Source organism: Pan troglodytes, chromosome 19 (genome assembly GCF_028858775.2).
Source record: "Pan troglodytes isolate AG18354 chromosome 19, NHGRI_mPanTro3-v2.0_pri, whole genome shotgun sequence".
Lineage (NCBI taxonomy): Eukaryota > Metazoa > Chordata > Mammalia > Primates > Hominidae > Pan > Pan troglodytes.
The window spans coordinates 77193343-77211562 of record NC_072417.2 but is presented as its reverse complement, the minus strand read 5'-3'; the positions used below and the strand labels follow the sequence as shown (position 1 = coordinate 77211562).

Genomic DNA, 18220 nt, shown 5'->3' with positions numbered 1-18220 from the left:
TGATTTGTCTTCTATGGTTTTGTATGATTTTTCCTTTCAGGCCGCTTTTCTCCACTCGAGGATAGTGTATACCACCATAGGGGTATTTTATTTATCTGTGGTTGAAGTGAGAGAGAGTAGTGGGTGGAATTGTCTTATATACTCACTTATACACCTACACACAACCACCGTCCACTCTCTATTCCTCCATCATGGGTTTGCGTGGCTTTGGTATGTTGTTCCATGCCCTGGGCTGTAATTTATCTTTGATATTTATTATTTAATCTCTAGGCCTGCCTTTCTCCCAGATCCTAATGATGGCAGCCTGTATACGCTTGGAAGCAAGAACAATGAAGGCCTGATGGTGAGTATATTTAGCTGCTTTTTGTACTCCAGGGGTTCTAGACCAGCGGTCCTTAAGTGTGTCTGCACAGTGTCTTACTGTGTCTCCCACCTGGAGCTTTTAAAAACAACCCCTGGGGATTCTGATTCAGGTGGTCTAGAGAGGAGCCTGGGCATCAGTCTTTTCAGAGAGCTTCCTAAATGAGCTTTTAAATGTGGTGCCAGAGTTCAGAAACACGGATGCAGACCAGCAGGTTCTCATGGCCCAGCCCATACACTGGAGGATATAATGTTAAGAACAGGGTTTGCTCTAACTGGTGACCCTCACCTTAGGAGGGAGGGATATAGTTTGAAATGCTGTCTCCACCTGCCCCACCTTCTGATGACTCCTTAAGGGAGTCATGTGATATTCTACCCTCATTTCCATTTGAGAATCTAAACCAGTGGTTTTCAGCCTTAATTATACATTGTAATAACCTGGAATTCGAAAAAACAGCATTAGGACCTAGAACATAGGGCCCAATCCCAGAAGGTCTCGATTTAATTGATCTAAGTCATCAGGACTTTTTAAAAGCTCCCCAGATAAGAGAATTTAGAAACAGGCCCACACATATGGTCATCTGATATGTGACAAAGGTGACACTGCAGTGTCCAGTCTTGTCTTTTCTCTTTTCTTTTGAGACAGGGTCTCACTTTGTCACCCAGGTTGGAATGCAGTGGCACAATCTTGGCTCACTACAACCTCCGTCTCACAGGCTCAAGCCAGCCTCCCACCTCAGCCTCCTGAGTAGCTGGGACCACAGGTGCACATCTCCACGCCCAGCTAATTTTTTGTATTTTTGGTAGAAATGGGGTTTCATCATATTGCCTAGGCTGGTCTCCAACTTCTGGGCTCAAGCGATCCACCCACCTCGGCCTCCCAAAGTGCTGGGATTACAGACGTGAGCCACCACCACCTAGCTTACAGTGTTTTTGCAATAAGTGGTGTAGGTCAATTGGGATATCCATATAGGAATAAAAGTCTTGACTCCTACCCCCCCACAACACATATAAAATCAGTTCCAGATAGATCACACATCTAAATGTGAAATGCAAAATAATAAAGCTTTAAGAAAAAAAGTAATGGAACCATCTTCATGATCTTAGAGTAAGTAGAGATTTATTAAGTAGGATATTAAAGAACACTATAAATTTAGGAAAAAATCAATATATTGATTATATTAAAATTAAGAACTTTTCCTCATAAAGAGGCCACAAAGTATTTGTAGTATACACATCCAACAAAAGTTCATATTCAGAATATATGAAGAAATCCTATGGTACATTAAAAAAAGCCCAATGGAAGAATAACAGAAGAGAATATCCAAATGGTCATAAACATATGAAAAGATGTTCCATTTTATTAGTCATTTGGAAATGCAAATTAAAGCCACAGTGCCATACTGCTACTCACCAGAATGGCCAAAACAAGGAAAGTAGGAAAAGAAAACATGTTGGTGATGTGGCGCAACCAGGACTCTCACCTACTGCTGGCGGAAGTGCAGGGTGGCACAAGTGGTTTGGAAAACTGTTGGCAGTAAGTGCTAAAGTCCTTAGGACCCAGTAATGCCCTCCTAGGTTACAGACCCAACAGAAATGCACATTTGTGGCCGGGTGCGGTGGCTCATGCCTGTAATCCCAGCACTTTGGGAGGCCAAGGTGGGCGGATCACGAGGTCAGGAGATCGAGACCATGGTGAAACCCCGTCTCTACTAAAAATACAAAAAATTAGCCAGGTGCGGTGGCGGGTGCCTGTAGTCCCAGCTACTTGGGAGGCTGAGGCAGGAAAATGGCGTGAACCCGGGAGGTGGAGCTTGCAGTGAGCTGAGATCACGCCACTACACTCCAGCCTGGGCAACAGAGCGAGAATCCATCTCAAAAAAAAAAAAAAGAAGAAATGCACTTTTGTTCACCAATGGTCATGTGCCCAAATGTACAGCAGCACCATTTATAATAAGCAGAGGGTGGCCAAATAACATCCACAGTGGAGTGGAAGCGGCATGCACGGTGATGAGGACCAACAGTCTATGACGACACACGCCGTGGATGACTCACAAGCGTAATGTTGAGCAAAACATGACAGACAAAAAAGGCCACACGCTGCCATTCACTTATGTAAAGCCAAAAACAGGAAAAACGAGTCTCTGCTGTTTTGAAGTTAGGATAATAGTTACCCCTGGAGAGTTATGGCTAGAAAGGGGGGCAAGAGAGGAGGGGGGCTTCTGTTTCTTCACCTGGATGCCGGTTACGTGGGTATGTTCACTTTGTGAAACTTGACTGAGCTGTGTGATGATGAGTGCTTTTCTGTTTGCGTATTATGCATCAGTAGGAAGTTTTTAAAGCTTCCAAGTAATTCTCATGGGCAACCAAGGATGAGAACCACTGATCTAGGCTGTAAGTGGATTGTGGACTTTAACTTGGGTGTTTTAAAATTATTTTGTGAATGCCTGTGACCAAAACAGAGGGGAGGAGGGCAAGCTTGTATAGAGCTGTGTGTATTTCACCTTCAACACTGCTCTCCGTTGGTTTCTCTCCACAGCTCTGTAGTCCCCATTTCTTAAGCAATTTGTTTGCCAGAAACTGGGGTGAGTGAGTTGTATAAGTTATCTCATTGGAATCTCTCAGCAGCCCTGTGGGTGATATCCCCGTTTTAGAGATGTGGAAACAGCCTGGAGAAGTGAAGGAATATGTCCAGGGCTGAGTCTTCTAGTGTTGGAGTTGGTTCTTAAAGAGGATGCCCAGCCGGGCCTGTAATCCCAGCACTTTGGGAGGCCGAGGCGGGCAGATCACAAGGTCAGGAGATCGAGACCATCCTGGCTAACACGGTGAAACCCCATCTCTACTAAAAAATACAAAAAATTAGCCAGGCGCAGTGGCAGGCGCCTGTAGTCCCAGCTACTTGGGAGGCTGAGGCAGGAGAATGGCATGAACCCGGGAGGCGGAGCTTGCAGTGAGCCGAGATCACGCCACTGCACTTCAGCCTGGGTGAGAGTGAGACTCCGTCTCAAAAAAAAAAAAAAAAAGAGGATGCCCTTCATCACTCCCTTGTGCTCCTTTCTGGGTTGTGGTTTAGCAGCTCCAGAAACAATGTTTCCCAAGCTTGGGCCTTGAATCAGGGCACCAGTGGCAGTGCTCAGCAGAGACCACAGGACTCCAGAAGACTAGAAGATCTGCAGTGCCTTTCTGATTCTCAGAAACACATGGCAAAACCCAGTCATTGCAGCCTCTCTGAAGCATTTTTCCTCCTCTGAGGCTTGGTTTGAATGTTGGGATGATGGGAAAATCCAAGTTATTTAGTATGCAAAGCTCTGCTTATTAAAGCTAGAGAGAAGTCTTTTCTTTCTTGGAGAAAAAGGTGACCATGCAGTAGAGGCATTTCTATAAAAGCAGGTATCTATAGAACAATTTCAAAAACACAGAATGTTCTAAAAATAAAGTATACTGAAACAAGCATTAACCAAAAGAGCTCGTCAGATGTCAGCTGTAGACTCAGAAGAATCAGTTTTATGATGAAATGCAGTTGAAACATTTGGATTCCTTTGAGTTTCTTTTCCTGGCACCTATCTTAACTTCCTCTTCAAAACCAAAAGTCTCAATTTTTCTTGTTTTTCAATAGTGAATTATTTACTGAAGAAAACATCAAAACTCTTTTCCACCTCAAACTCTTGTGTTGCCCCTGTAATGGCGACTTCTCCTTTCCCTCGAAGCTTGAGCTTGGCACCAAGGTTGCATCCCTTCAGCATCAATGTCCTGGCTCCCTCCCATGGGGCTCTACAAAGCACTGTCATTTTACTCAGTCTAGCCAGCTCTGGCTCTGTATTCCAAGCCAGGACAATTCTTTCTTAGAATTTCAAAGAATATATAACTCTCCATATTTGTGTAAATCTTTTCAGGAAAGGTTTGTGTCACCCCTGGGAAGCACCCTGGACAGGAGACCTTGAGGGGCCTCTGCACATGGTGTCAAGTAAAGGAGTGGATGTTTACGGAGCTCAGGGACCTGGGAGCTTGTCAAAATAGATGTGGAAAATTAGCTGGGTGTAGTGGCAACATGCCTGTAATCCCAGCTACTTGGGAGGCTGAGGTGAGAGAATCACTTGAACCCAGGAGGCAGAGGTTGCAGTGAGCCAAGATGGTGCCACTGCACTCCAGCCTGGGCGACAGAATGAGACCCTGTCTCAAAAAAATAAAAATAAAAACAAAGTAGATGTGGAAGCATAGGGTGCCCCCTTCTCCTTTGTATTCAGTTAGGAAAACTCTCATCTGCAAAGTGCTTCTCTCTTTTTAGCAGAATTAGGTAATAGAAACAAACTGCCTGGTAAAATTGTAATAATTGCACAAGACTTGGTTAACTTTTTTTTTCTTTTTTTTTTTTTTTTTAAAGAAACTTCCTTTTACCATCCCAGAATTGGTGCAGGCATCCCCGTGCCGAAGTTCAGATGGAATCCTCTACATGGGTAAGAGTTCCTGTCTCCAGAAACTTGTGTCTCTTTGGTGTAAGTCCCGGAATCTGGGAAAGTGGCATGCGGAGAGAGAGGGCGCAGTCACCGCCTTGCCAACCCTTTCTTTCCTGGGTTGTGCTTCAGGTGCTGTTCTCCCCAGGATCAGCTGACCAATTAAGAAAGGGCTCCCCCAACTTGGGAGAAGAATTGACATCATTAATATGGTTACTCATTTAACAAGCTTTTAGTTGCTGTGTTGACTTAGTCCTGAGATTCCAAGATTGCAACATACCCAGTGGCAAATGGATGAAATTTAAAGTGAGTACAATCATCTAAGCCAAGGAAGGAAAGCCAGGCTCTGCCTGTTAATTATAGCGCTTTCTTAGTATTTCCTGCTATCAGAATGTTTGATAGAACAGCACTTAATAGCTTGCCTAGATAAACTGCCTTCATACCTGTGGGGTCACAGCTTTCAAAGCATCAGATCACCTGCTTTTCTTTTACTATGTTGCTGCCAAAATGTCAATAAAAAAGCATTTGCAACACAAAGGAGAGCTGTATTTATCTTGAAATCATAGTAGTAATAATAGCCTGTATTTATACAGCAGCTTTCTTTTTGAGGAACTGAAAGTGCTTATTGCCTATTCATGCCTCGAGGAGCTTTATGTGTATTTCTGGGTCTCAAGTGCAGGCCAGACTTTTAAGGTTTTGCTCAGGACACTGAGACTCTTGCTTCCTTCCACACCTTCAGAATGAGGAACTCCCAGCCTAGGAATTTGGAGGAAACGATCGGCACAGATTTTTCTCTCTGTGGGCCGTGACCTGGGAACATCTGATAATCTTCTGACCATCCATGTCACTGTGTCCTATCTGGTCTTCCAGCTTTTGCCAGCAATTCATCACTTATAGTCTGCTTAGGATATTGTCTTCTTATCATCTTTGTGCTGTGGCCTCTTAGGCGAGTTCATTAAACATATTTAAGAGCATGGTAGTTGCCCAATCTACCCATTAAAGTAATAACTGAGTTATGTAAACTCTAGTGGTTCTTGAAGTAACCAGCTATGTCATGCTAGATGGAAAAGGTTCGTGGTCCTAGCTCTGTTCTCCTCTACCTTCAGATCATATTCATATTATGATTTTGTCAGTGAGAACAGAGTTGCGATCCATGGGTAAGTTGCACACATGTGGAGCAGGCATGTATGCAACATCTGTTAGAACTTTAGAAGTATAGCATTAGCAAATTACAGGCCAGGTGCAGTGGTTCACAACTGTAATCCCAGTACTTTGGGAGGGTGAGGCAGGAGGTTTGCTTGAGGCCAGGAGTTTGAAACTAGCCTGGTCAACATAGTGAGACCCCGTCTCTACAGAAGAAACATTTTTAAAAAATTAGCCAGGTGTAGGCCAGGTGCAGTGGCTCACGCCTGTAATCCCAACACTTTGGGAGGCTGAGGCGGGCAGATCACGAGGTCAGGAGATCGAGACCATCCTGGCTAACACAGTGAAACCCCATCTCTACTAAAAATACAAAAAATAAGCCAAGCGTGGTAGCACATGCTTGTAGTCCCAGCTACTCAGGAGGCTGAGGCAGCAGTATCGCTTGAACCCTGGAGGCGGAGGTTGCAGTGAGCTGAGATTGCACCACTGCACTCCAGCCTGGGCGACAGAGCGAGACTCCGTCTCAAAAAAAAATAAAAAATAAATAAAAATTAGCCAGGTGGCCAGGCATGGTGGCTCACACCTGTAATCCCAGCACTTTGGGAGGCCGAGTTGGGTGGATCACGAAGCCAGGAGATGGAGACCATCCTGACTAACACGGTGAAACCCTGTCTCTACTTAAAAAAAAAAAAAAAAAAAAAAAATTTGCTGGGTGTGGTGGCACGCACCTGTAGTCCCAGCTACTCAGGAGGCTGAGGCAGGAGAATCACTTGAACCTGGGAGGTGGAGGTTGCAGTGAGCCGAGATCACTCCACTGCACTCCAGCCTGGGCGACAGAGCGAGACTCCATCCCAAAAAAAATAAAAAAAGTGCCAGGCATAGTGGCACATGCCTGTAGTCTCAACTATGGGGAGGCTGAGGCAAAAGGATGACTTGAGTCCAGGAGTTTGAGGCTGCAGTGAGCCGTGACCACACCTCTGTACTCCTCCTTGGGCGACAGAGCAAGACCCTGTCTCAAAAAAAAAAAAAAAAATTTTCAAAGGCTCTGTGACCTTCTCCAGCATCTCAATATTCTTCTTCTAAGAGTCTCCAAAACAGGAGACTTTTCCAATAAGTTAGGAAGATAAAAATGACCACCAGAGATCATGCTTTACAAAATGGAAATACATGCATCACAGTGACTGTGTTGACCTTCACATCGGAGGCCCTTGCTACAGACTCTCCATTGCTAGGATGCTGTTGGGTATATACCATTGATACATATGCTTTGGGTTTTCTTAATATATAGTGTTATTTACTGTGCTGTCTGCCTGTCATAATCAGCTGACCAAGATTAGGGGTATGGCCCGAGGCCAGGGAATTACTTACTGGCTGGGAACAGAGGCCGAGACACCTTTGACATCCTTAGCATCAGGTTGCAACCAACTCCACTGACCAGTCCCAGGTACTAGTTAATTATAGTCATAAACAGTAACTGTAGATCCTTCTCACATGGTGGCTGGTTAGTAGGGAGGTTGAGAAATGTGAATGATGGTTATTAGGGAGATGAACCCCTGGGCACATTTCTGTATTTCTATAGATCCCAGTCCACGGGAAAAGGATTGCCCTTCACAGGCAAGACTTTTCATATTTAAAGCCACTCATCAAAGCAATAAAATCTAACTTGAAAGTTTGGGGAACTTTTTGAAACTATAATTATGTTATTGGGTTTGGAGGAATTTGTATACCATGTTTAGGTTATTAAATTATTATAAGACCTATGGACCTAAGAAGTTTTATTATCTCTGCATTACCATTTATATCATCACCTTAGAAATGACATCCTAAGAATTTCAGGTCTATCTCTCTCAATACAGAGCATCTTGGCTGCTAGTTTGGCAGCGATACTTTTTTCCATATGGTGTAAATGATGATGTGTTTTTGTGTCCTTTCAGGTAAAAAGCAGGACATCTGGTATGTTATTGACCTCCTGACCGGGGAGAAGCAGCAGACTTTGTCATCGGCCTTTGCAGATAGTCTCTGCCCATCAACCTCTCTTCTGTATCTTGGGCGAACAGGTAAGAAATGAACCTTTGTCTTCTACAACCTGCCTGTTTCCAGAAGATCGGAAGAAGCTCCCCAGCCTCCTTCCCTAGAAGGTGGCCAGAGCTGCTTTTTTCCAAACACAGGTCCCATAATGTCATTTTCCTTTATAAGACCCTTCAGTGTCCCCCCAGTGTGCAAGGGATACAGTCCAAACTGCACCACGGCCCAGAAAAACCCCTGTGACGCCGCTGCCACCTTTCTCGCCTCATTTCTCTCATTTCAAAGTTGCCCGGCCGGGCGTGGTGGCTCACGCCTGTAATTCCAGTACTTTGGGAGGCCGAGGCAGGTGGATCACCTGAGGTCAGGAGTTCGAGACCAGCCTAACCAACATGGCGAAACCCCATCTGTACTAAAAAAATACAAAATTAGCCAGGTGTGGTGGCATGCGCCTGTAATCCCAGCTACTCAGGAGGCTGAGGCAGGAGAATTGCCTGAACTGGGGAGGTGGAGGTTGCAGTGAGCCAAGATCAAGCCACTGCACTCCAGCCTGGGCAACAAGAGTAAAACTCCATCCCCCCCGCCCAAAAAAAAAAAGTTTCCCAATTAGGATGAACTACCTGCAGCTCCCAGAATAGCAGCGTTGTTTTTAAAGACTTCTAGTGGTGTGGTCCTCTCCACCAGGTATGCCTGTTTTTGCCTATCTGGCAAATATCCTCTCTCACAACTGTACTCAAAAGTCACCTTCTCTGTGAAGCCTCTTCTGCAGCCTCACAGCCTGCACCCTGCTCAGGAACACTCGGCTCTCCCATTCTAGGGGCACACGTAGCAGTTAACAGGCCTGTAGTGGCAGCCATCTCACCCCTCGTCATTGTCCCTTTACAGGCATTGCTTGCACCCTCTTCACTGCACCATTTTGTGTTTCCTCCCTTTTCAGCCTCTTTCTTCTTAACACTTGGCACTGCATATTTATAAATTCTATGTGCCTACTTCCTGCCTCCCTCACTAGAATATCAGTTCCCTGAGGGTACGACTTTGTTTTGCTCAGCTGCTGTCTCTCTACATCAGGCATATTGCCTGATGTGTAGCAGGGGCTCAATGTTTGAATGTATGAATGGGTGGGTCCCATTATTGCAGAGACCTGCCTTACTTATTACCATATGTGCAGCACCTCACACATGTCGGGGATGCCATGAAAATTGTTGAACGATACTTAAAGCTAAAAGGAGAAACAAAAAACATTTAGAAGGAAGAAATTATACCAAAAACCTAAGATGAATTCATTACAATTGAGCACTACATTTAGGTCTAAACTTTCAGGCAGCCAAGGATTTGAAAAAAGAGAACCGTCCTGAAAGTGTTGGGGAAAGCACTGCATTTCTAAAACTCAGTGAGACTAATCTTGGGCCCTGCAGAAGCTGGCCGGGCTCTCCTGGAAATGGGTGGAAGGTCTTAGACTGTAGAAATCATGTATTCCAGCTTCTAACTGTAGTGACTGCTTAGGATTTATGTGTTTACCTTTTCCATTAAGTAAATTCTTACAGTGGCCCCAGCTTCATCCAGATATAAAAATTGCGTCATTCTCAGGTGAAATTGTGGTGTTCGAAGGAGCTGGGATATGCATGAGGTGGAATGTGTGTGCATAGGTGTGTAAATCCATTGCCTCCATTATCTATTGCTGCATGACAAACCACCCCAACTTAGTGCCTTAAAACAAGCATTTTATTGTTAATGATTCTGTAGGGAATTCAGGAAGGACTCAACAAGAACCCATCATCTTTATTCCACATGCTTGGTTGGCCTCACTCATGTATCTGAGACTTCAGTTCAGTTCCGTGTGACCTTTCTCCATACAGATAGCCTGGACTCTTGATATGGCAGCGGGCTCCCTCTTGAGTAAAAATGGGTGTTACAGTGCCTCCTAAGGTCTGGGCTCAAAAGTTCCAGAACCTTCCTTCCACTGCAGTCTGTTGGTCAAAGCAAGTCTCAAGGCCAGCTGAGAATCAAGGGTAGAGATATAGACTCGGCTTCTTGATGGGAAGAGTAACATGCATTACAGGAATGGGAAGAATTGGTGGTAGTGACCTTTAGAGATGTTCTACTGCAGTCCTCCCTCAGGCTGCAGTAGTTTACAACCCTCCCACTCCCTCCAAAGACCCCCAAAGTCCAATCCCAGCATCAGTCCCAAAATCTCACATCTCATTATCTGCATGAGGTCTGGAGGTAGATGATGCTCCTCAAGTGTGGCACCTCTTGATCGGAGACCTGTGAATTAAAGAGACAGGGTCTTTCTCCCCTTCCCATCCCCCACCCAACATGCAGTGGTGAGACAGAGACAGGATAGCTGCAGTAAACATGTTCACTCAAAAAAGGGCAGGAAAGAGAGACACATATCACACATTGGGCCTTAGTAATTCTGAAATCCAGCCAGGCACCTGTTTTCAGGTTCCCCTCCTCCAGGAGTAGGGAATATTCCTTCATTAGGGCCCAGTTTTGCCCTCTGGGATTGGTTCCCTAATATAGTGCTCTCAGTGGCTCTTGGTTCTGCCCTCTGAGAAGTCCTTTCTTTTCCATAACAAATGGCCAGTTTTGTATCTTTCTCAATCCGTTCCTTGTCCATTGAAATTTGGGAATCTAGAAGCCCTTTTTTTTCAATTTGACTGTCTCTGATCCTTTTAGTCTATGCTGATACCACTCCTTTAAAAACTATGTGGGCTTCCCATGTGTCAAATTATAATTTATTCCATTAGATAAAAGCCATACCCACAAGTCTCTAGACTTTGGAATGTGAGTGCAATGGGACAACACATGGTTTTTAGAACTCCCTTGATGCAGAGGGTCTATGAAGGACCACCTTAAAATCTTTCAGAGGTCTCAAAGAAGGATCTTACAGCTTCAACTTTGATTTGGTTGATCTTTACCCTGAGCCCATTTTTTGTTGCTGGCAGTACCCTGGATTTGATCTTTTCCCTAAAGTTATTTTTTATATTGAGAATCTTTTCCAGTGATATTCAGTCCTGGACCCTTTATAGTTCCTCTGTATTCTGCTGAATGATTTCTTCCTCAGCTCATTTGTCTCACAATATATCATAGACAGCTAAGAGAAACCATTCAACATTTTCCGCCTTCTGTCTGGAAATCTCCTTAGTTGGATCCCTGAGTTGATTAGGTACTTTTTCTGTCTTCCAAGTTACTGCAAGCAATAGTCATACTCATCATGGCACCCTCCACAAGCTGGGTCACCCCTTTTCCATTTTCAATAGCAGTGCCCCCTCTGCACTAGCAAGTCTCCACCAACCTTTTTATCAGCCTCCCAGCCTCCACCTGCCAGCTGGTCCTAAAGTCAATGCCACATGTTTTAGGTGTTTGTTATGGCGCCATCCTGCTTCAAGGTGCCAATTTTTAATTGTCAGCAATCCATTGCTATGTAATAAGGCACCCCAAAGCTTAATGGCTAACAAGAACATTCTATTGCTTACACTTCTGTGAGCCATGAGTCCAAGGGCATGGTGAGGGTGGGTCGTCTCTGCTTCCACATGCTGTCGGCCAGGTTCACTCATGTGTCTGGGCCTTCAGTTCTCCTCACATTGCCTTTCTCTATCGACATGGATAGTCTGGACTTTTTGGCCTACAGTTTAGGGAGGATTTGTTTGTTATAATTAGATAAGGACCACACCTCAGTAGGTACTATGGCCCCTCCGTGGTAATGGGCTGGCTGGTCTGTGTTCTTTAGAATACACCATCACCATGTACGACACCAAAACTCGAGAGCTCCGGTGGAATGCCACCTACTTTGACTATGCGGCCTCGCTGCCTGAGGACGACGTGGACTACAGTAAGTGCTCTCTGCTGGATTTCACAAGCTTGGGCCAGTACTTTTGACCTATGTGGAAACAGTGGCTCCAGAAAGTAGGATTTTCTTTTAAGATACTCTTTGTCACCAGGTTCTTTCTTTCCATGGACTTTTCATGGGCTTATCATAAATACTTCCCACAGTCAATATGCAGGGGCCTTGGTGAAGTCTGAAGGGAAACCAAAGTAAAATGGTGACAAGCTTAGCCAGAGAGGAAGGAGGACATCCCTCGTTGAGTCTTTCTATGTCACAGAAGGAATTTACTGCAAGCCCATGGAAAGTAGAAGTAAAATCAGCATAGGACATTAACAACCCTGTCAAGAAGGCCACTCTGCAAATGTGACTCATCCCTAGTTATTTCTGCAGTTAACATTCACCCAACTCAAATGAAAACTAAAAACCAATTTGCCACCTTAACATTGGTATCAAAGTTGGACTCTGCTTTTTCTTGTCAAGGACCTAGAATATTTTCGTTTTTCTCTGAGGACTCCTTTGTGAATCTGATGGGACAGTGTCAGTGGTTCAGGTCTGACTTTCAGGGTGTTTTTTTTTTGTTTTTTTTTTTTTTTGAGGCAAGTTCTCCCTCTGTTCCCCAGGATGTGTGCAGGAGTGCAATCAGGGCTCACTGCAGCCTGAAACTCCTAGGCTCAAGCGATCTTCCCACCTCAGCCTACTGAGTAGCTGGGACCACAGGCACACACTGCCACTCCCCCACCTACCTGGCTAATTTTTTTTTTTTTTTTTTTGTAGAGACAGGGGTCTCACTATGTTGCCCAGGCTGGTCTTAAAGTCCTGGACTCAAGTGATCTTCCCACCTCAGCCTCCCAAATTCTTGGGCTTATAGACATGAGCCACCACAGCTGTCCCTGACTTTCAGTTTGATCGATGGGTTTCAAGTGACTGCTATGAAATGCCAGATTAATAGGCATCTCCACTGGCTCCTTCCTCCTCAGTATTTACTCTCACTTTTTGAATAGAGTGGTAAAGAACATCACCAAATAAATTGCCTTTGGGAGAGTGATCCTGGCTTGTGTTTATAAGCCAGCCAGCTCTCAGTGTCTTGATATTATAGAGACTAAGCGAGTTCATTGGAAATAAGTGAAATTGCTCAGAGGAGATCTGAGAATATTCCAGAAGTCTTGTTTCCTCTAACTGAGTGACTAGAGCCTGCCACAAGAGTAGAGGATGTGGTTGCAAGATGGGGTGAGACTCAGCATGCTTTGTTTATTTGATCTGTACAGAGATGTCCCACTTTGTGTCCAATGGTGATGGGCTGGTGGTGACTGTGGACAGTGAATCTGGGGACGTCCTGTGGATCCAAAACTACGCCTCCCCTGTGGTGGCCTTTTATGTCTGGCAGCGGGAGGGTCTGAGGAAGGTGATGCACATCAATGTCGCTGTGGAGACCCTGCGCTATCTGACCTTCATGTCTGGGGAGGTGGGGCGCATCACAAAGTGGAAGTACCCGTTCCCCAAGGAGACAGAGGCCAAGAGCAAGCTGACGTGAGTTGGGAGCTCGGGGAAGGAGAGGGCGGCCGTGGCCTTCGTGTTCTGGTGCTGTTGCAGTGTAGCAGGCCCTGCACGGGAGGCCAAAGACAGGGCAGTCTCTGAAGCCATGAGGAATATTCAGAGCCAAGACTGCTTCATTTGGAAACCTCAGAATACAAGAGCTGAGGGGCACCCATTAACACTTCAGAGTTCTTAAATATTACATAAAAATCATGGATGGGAGGTGTCGGGCACCATGGCATACACCTGTAATTCCAGCTACTTGAGAGGCTGAGGTGGGAGGATTGTTTGAGCACAGGAGTTTGAGGCCAACCTGGGCAACATGGCAAGACCCTCCCCCTGCCACCACACACACACAAATAAAGGTATAGGAAAGAGACTGCCAGTGTAAGTATAGTTTGGATCTATCTTAGGTGGTAGGGATGCAAGAGATTTATTTTTTTAACTTTCTATATTTTCTAAATTTTTAGGTTATATTCATTTTAAAAATCAGAAAAAATAGTTACAGTGTGTGTGTGTCCAAGACTCAGCAGGCTTCTGTTCTCCATCCCCCTCTTCATAGCGTATCACCGAGTCACTTAAACTCCCCAAGCCTCAGTTTCCTACTTTATATATAGAGTTGTGTGGAAGATCAAATAACATAATATGCCGGAAAGTGTTTAGATTGTAAAGCAGCATTCAAATGTAAGGTATTCGTTGAGAGAGGTTTAGATAATGTAGTGGATAACCGATCCCAGGTGGGCTCTTGACAGTAAGCAGAAGGGCCAGGAGGTGTATCTCTCACCATTTTCTGTCTCCCTGATGTCCCACATGGGGACAGACTACACAGCTGGGGAACCAGAAGTCTCACCAAGTCTGGAATCTCTTATGCATCCCTTTTGCTCTCAGCATCCAGAGTAGAGCAGCTGACCATTTCTCAGGAGTTCTGTAAAACCTCCAGGATCCTTAGAAAGCACAAGGCAGAATGGGGGTAGTTCTGGTGGTCGCTGGAGTGATCGCTGGAGTGAAAGTGTGTTGTAGAGGGTCATCTGAGGGACCTCGGCGGTGGTGGTAAGCACTCAGTCTCCTCTATGGCCACTGGGCGTAGTCCTTTCTGCAGGCATCATGGGCATCGTCTAGTCCAGCCCTGCGATTTTGCTGAGGCTTGCCATTAGGTGGCTTGTCCATGTTTCTGCAGTGAGTGACAGCTGGGACTGAAGTCCTGTGGTCCTGTTCCCAGGGCAGTGCCTCTAGCTTCACACCCCTACTGCTTTCCTCCATGTCTGGGGGGTTAATGTGGTCATCCCTGCGGGTGGTATTTGGGGTGATGATTCCTCCCTTCTGTGGGATCTGGAAATTCAATGACTCTGGAATGCATGTATCTGTTTTTCTCCTAGGCCCACTCTGTATGTTGGGAAATACTCTACCAGCCTCTATGCCTCTCCCTCAATGGTACACGAGGGGGTTGCTGTCGTGGTAAGTCCACTACGGAGGGCTCGCAGCTGCCTAACCACTTCTGTTCCATTTTAGCAAAGAATGACTGCTATGCATGAGCATCCTGCAGGTTAAGAATGAAAAACACAAATCTTAAATTCTCAAAAGCAGTTTCTGCACATGCCACATTCTACTTTGAAAGAAAGATACATGACAAAAACAACTTCTTAAAGCCGAGGAATCCCTGATTATTCCCTTTTGCTTTTGTGGTCAAATCTAAACTCCCCAGGCTGGTGTTCATGGCCCTACTTCATCCAGTCCCACGATGCCCTTCCTCCACCCTGTTAGTTTCTCTGTGTGAGTTGCGTGGCCCAACCATGTGCACCTTCTCCCTGACTTCTACAAGCCCCGTGTTCATCTTTCCCCGGGGCCTTTGTTCAGGCTGCTCCTTACCTCACACTTCAAATGCCCTTTCTTCTTCCTTTTCCCTACTCAAACCCTTTGCATGCTTTTGCAATCTCGCCGAGCCTCCTTGGGCCTCACAAGCCTGCCTCAAGCATTCTGTCTCCAAAAGTCCAAGGCGTCATAATCCTAGCTGTTTGTCCTGATCCCTACAATGCTTGGGCTGTGTGGTTGGCTCTCTTGTCTTCCCAGTGATTTGGGCGACTGCTTCTGTGAATAGACAGCGCCTGCCTCTGTCATAGTTCCAGCAGCACCTGAGCCAGCACTGGGCGTGTGGCTGGACTTTATTCCGCCCCATTGGTTGTGTAGATTGTGACTAACAGAGATATCCATTCATTCTCCTTCACTTATGTCTGCTTCTCATAATAGCTTCTTGGAGTTCTACACACACACTTCTTGTTCCCCAGTACCCAGACATAAGAATCTAAAAAGACGTCCATAAAGACACCAGTGCAGCTTGTCACATCCTGAGGGAGAAGCTTCTTTGCCCAGACTTTGGGCCTTTGTGTCTTGCTCTGTCCTGGACTAGCCCTGCACTAGAAATTGCTCACCTTTCAGGACAGTGGCTGGGATGGTGTGCCGTGGGACCCGCTCTCCCTCCAGGGCTCCTGACCCTCACTGCACCCTCTCCACAGCCCCGCGGCAGCACACTTCCTTTGCTGGAAGGGCCCCAGACTGATGGCGTCACCATTGGGGACAAGGGGGAGTGTGTGATCACGCCCAGCACGGACGTCAAGTTTGATCCCGGACTCAAAAGCAAGAACAAGCTCAACTACTTGAGGAATTACTGGCTTCTGATAGGTAAGAGCAGGTCTCCCACAGTAGCCTGAGGTGACAGCGTGCTGCCTCCTGGTGGGCGACCGCCGGCCCTGGTAGTTACACCGTACTGAGCTCGGAAGGCCTTGTGCTCAGAGCCCTTCCTGGCTGGCCCCTGAGACCTTGGGACATTTTTACCCCCAAGGAAAATCAACAAGGTAGCTGTGTTTCTGAGTCAGTTTTTGAAAACTGTTTAATGTTCCAAAACTCAGGTACTAAATTAATGTAAACCTTGTGTGAGTATCCGACATTAAGCCCTTTAGAATGCATTTCCTCATTCCTCACAGCAACCCTGTGTGAGGTAGGTACCCTTGTCATTTCCATTTTATAGTTAAGAAAACTGAGACTGTTTCTATGGAAGAATTAACTTGGAGTCCACGTGGGCATGAGGGTAAGGGGTTGGAGAGGTGAGGGCTGAAGACCCGGGAGGGATTAAATCCCAGGATGGATTGAGAGCAGCAGAGTCAGGGGTTGGTTGTGGTTCTAGGGCAGTGTCATCCCAGGTGTGTGGGAAGGTCCCTTTTTTCCTCTCTCTCTTGTTTTTGCCGCCATCACTAATGGCCAGGGATTGAACTAGAGGCCCTGTCCCAAGAAAGATAAGTTGAGATGACACTTCTTGAGTTGGCAGTGAGTGTGACAAATGAAGGAGGAAGTGAGAAGAGCTGTGTTCCTGGCAAGTGTGCCAAGTCATTAGAGCAGGAGGGAGTTTTCTTGAACCCCATCTGCCCTTCCTGTGCCCCATCCCCCACTGTTCTGCCACCTCCCAGCCCCAGTAGGGGCAGAGCAGGGCAGGAGGTCAGTCGGGTGCTGGAGCACCCAGGGGCCGGTGCAGTTTCTTCTCTCTGTTCTCTTCCTGTCGTGCTTGCTGGTGACAGGTACTAGGGGAGAAAGAGGTCAGGGCTGGGGCTCTGGAAAAGAGATGTGGGGCAGCTGGGAGCATGTGGGGACCAGGAAACAGCAGGATCTGCCAGGCAGTGTGGTGTAGGTGGGGATGTGTGTAACCAGGTATTATGGGGGGAAACCAGGTATCCTTGAGCCCTGCTCGCTTTCTTTATAGATTGTCAAGGTCCATTTCTTTTTTCATCCTGTTTCCTTGTAGCCATTTTTATTTTATTTTTACCAAATAATGGGTAAAGGAGACGACAAAATAATAATACGTTTTTATTAACGAAGTAGTTGAAGGAGCATGTATGAATAGGCCCATGGTGAGAAAAAAATAGCTAATGAGAAGAGGTCATTGCAATTACAAGGCTGCTCAGCATTATGTGCCAGTTAAGGGGCTCACAGACTGCCCACCAGTGATTAAGAAGTGGAATTAAGGAAATGTGTATATATGAGAATACAGAAAATATGGGGGCAGGGAGTCTTCATGGTTAACTTGTAAAATGAGATCCCTTTAAAATGGAAAGGTTGTCTAAGTAAGGAAACTGCGAAAACAGCAAAATATAAGGAATCTATTAAGTGTAAGGATCCCACAATTCGAAAGCCTCTTTTGAGGACCTCCAAAGCTCGTCGTCTTAAAATATGGCACTGAGACTACGGCAGTATCTCCTGTTGACGAGGGCCACAAGTAAAAGGATATGCCCTACTATGTCCAAATATGTCCTTTCATTTTCTCTTTGTGGAAAGCATTAAAGATATTCCAGGTTGTCATTAATCGTGAAAATACAAGGATCCAATTAGCTTGAGAGGCATGGTCTGTGGGTTGCCCCAAAGCCATGGCCCTGACCTTGGGTGCTTTCGGCATCAGAGCTTAGTTAACTAGGCATATATAAGCCCGGGAGAGCCTGATTCAGTAGGTCTGGGGCAGGGCCTAGCCATCTGGTTTTTGCTCTGGAATCTGGACCTAAGAGATAATGATAGATGAATACATCAAGGAGACCAGGTAATATTTGTACAAAATATTTAGTGGTCTCATGAGTAAGGTTGTACAGTGTTTGGTCCAGTGTGTACAGCGTGATATCAGTGAAGGCCCAGCTCCAGGAGAAGCCTGTTTACAAGAAGGTTGACAGAAGAACTAGGGGGATTCAGGCTAATGCCTTCCATAGCAGTCTCTTGGCAGGTGTCCTACCAGACAGGTAGGACCCTGAGCACTGAGTGGGTGTTGTGGGAAGGGCAGGACACTGCTGCACAGCGTGGCATGTGGAAGAACACCTCACTTTTCTTAGACCATAGGTCTCTTTGTTAGTGA

General features: G+C 45.9%; 1 protein-coding gene across 9 annotated transcripts in view; it reads left to right on the top strand.

Moving 5' to 3' along the window:
* ERN1 (endoplasmic reticulum to nucleus signaling 1) overlaps window positions 1–18220 on the top strand; it is a 90816-nt gene that overhangs the window by 49960 nt on the left and 22636 nt on the right. For 7 of the 9 annotated variants that reach the window (XR_010153071.1, XR_002940236.3, XM_016932752.4 and 4 more), the window contains 7 exons: window positions 271–343; window positions 4742–4814; window positions 7889–8011; window positions 11710–11811; window positions 13071–13332; window positions 14715–14793; window positions 15849–16014. Coding sequence is in view for 7 of the 9 variants with exons in the window: in XM_016932752.4 (XP_016788241.1) it covers window positions 271–343; window positions 4742–4814; window positions 7889–8011; window positions 11710–11811; window positions 13071–13332; window positions 14715–14793; window positions 15849–16014 (878 nt within the window). In the remaining 2 variants the exon portion in view is untranslated. The remainder of the gene's footprint in view (window positions 1–270; window positions 344–4741; window positions 4815–7888; window positions 8012–11709; window positions 11812–13070; window positions 13333–14714; window positions 14794–15848; window positions 16015–18220) is intronic. The other 2 variants (XM_063799172.1, XM_016932751.4) reach the window with 1 other exon arrangement.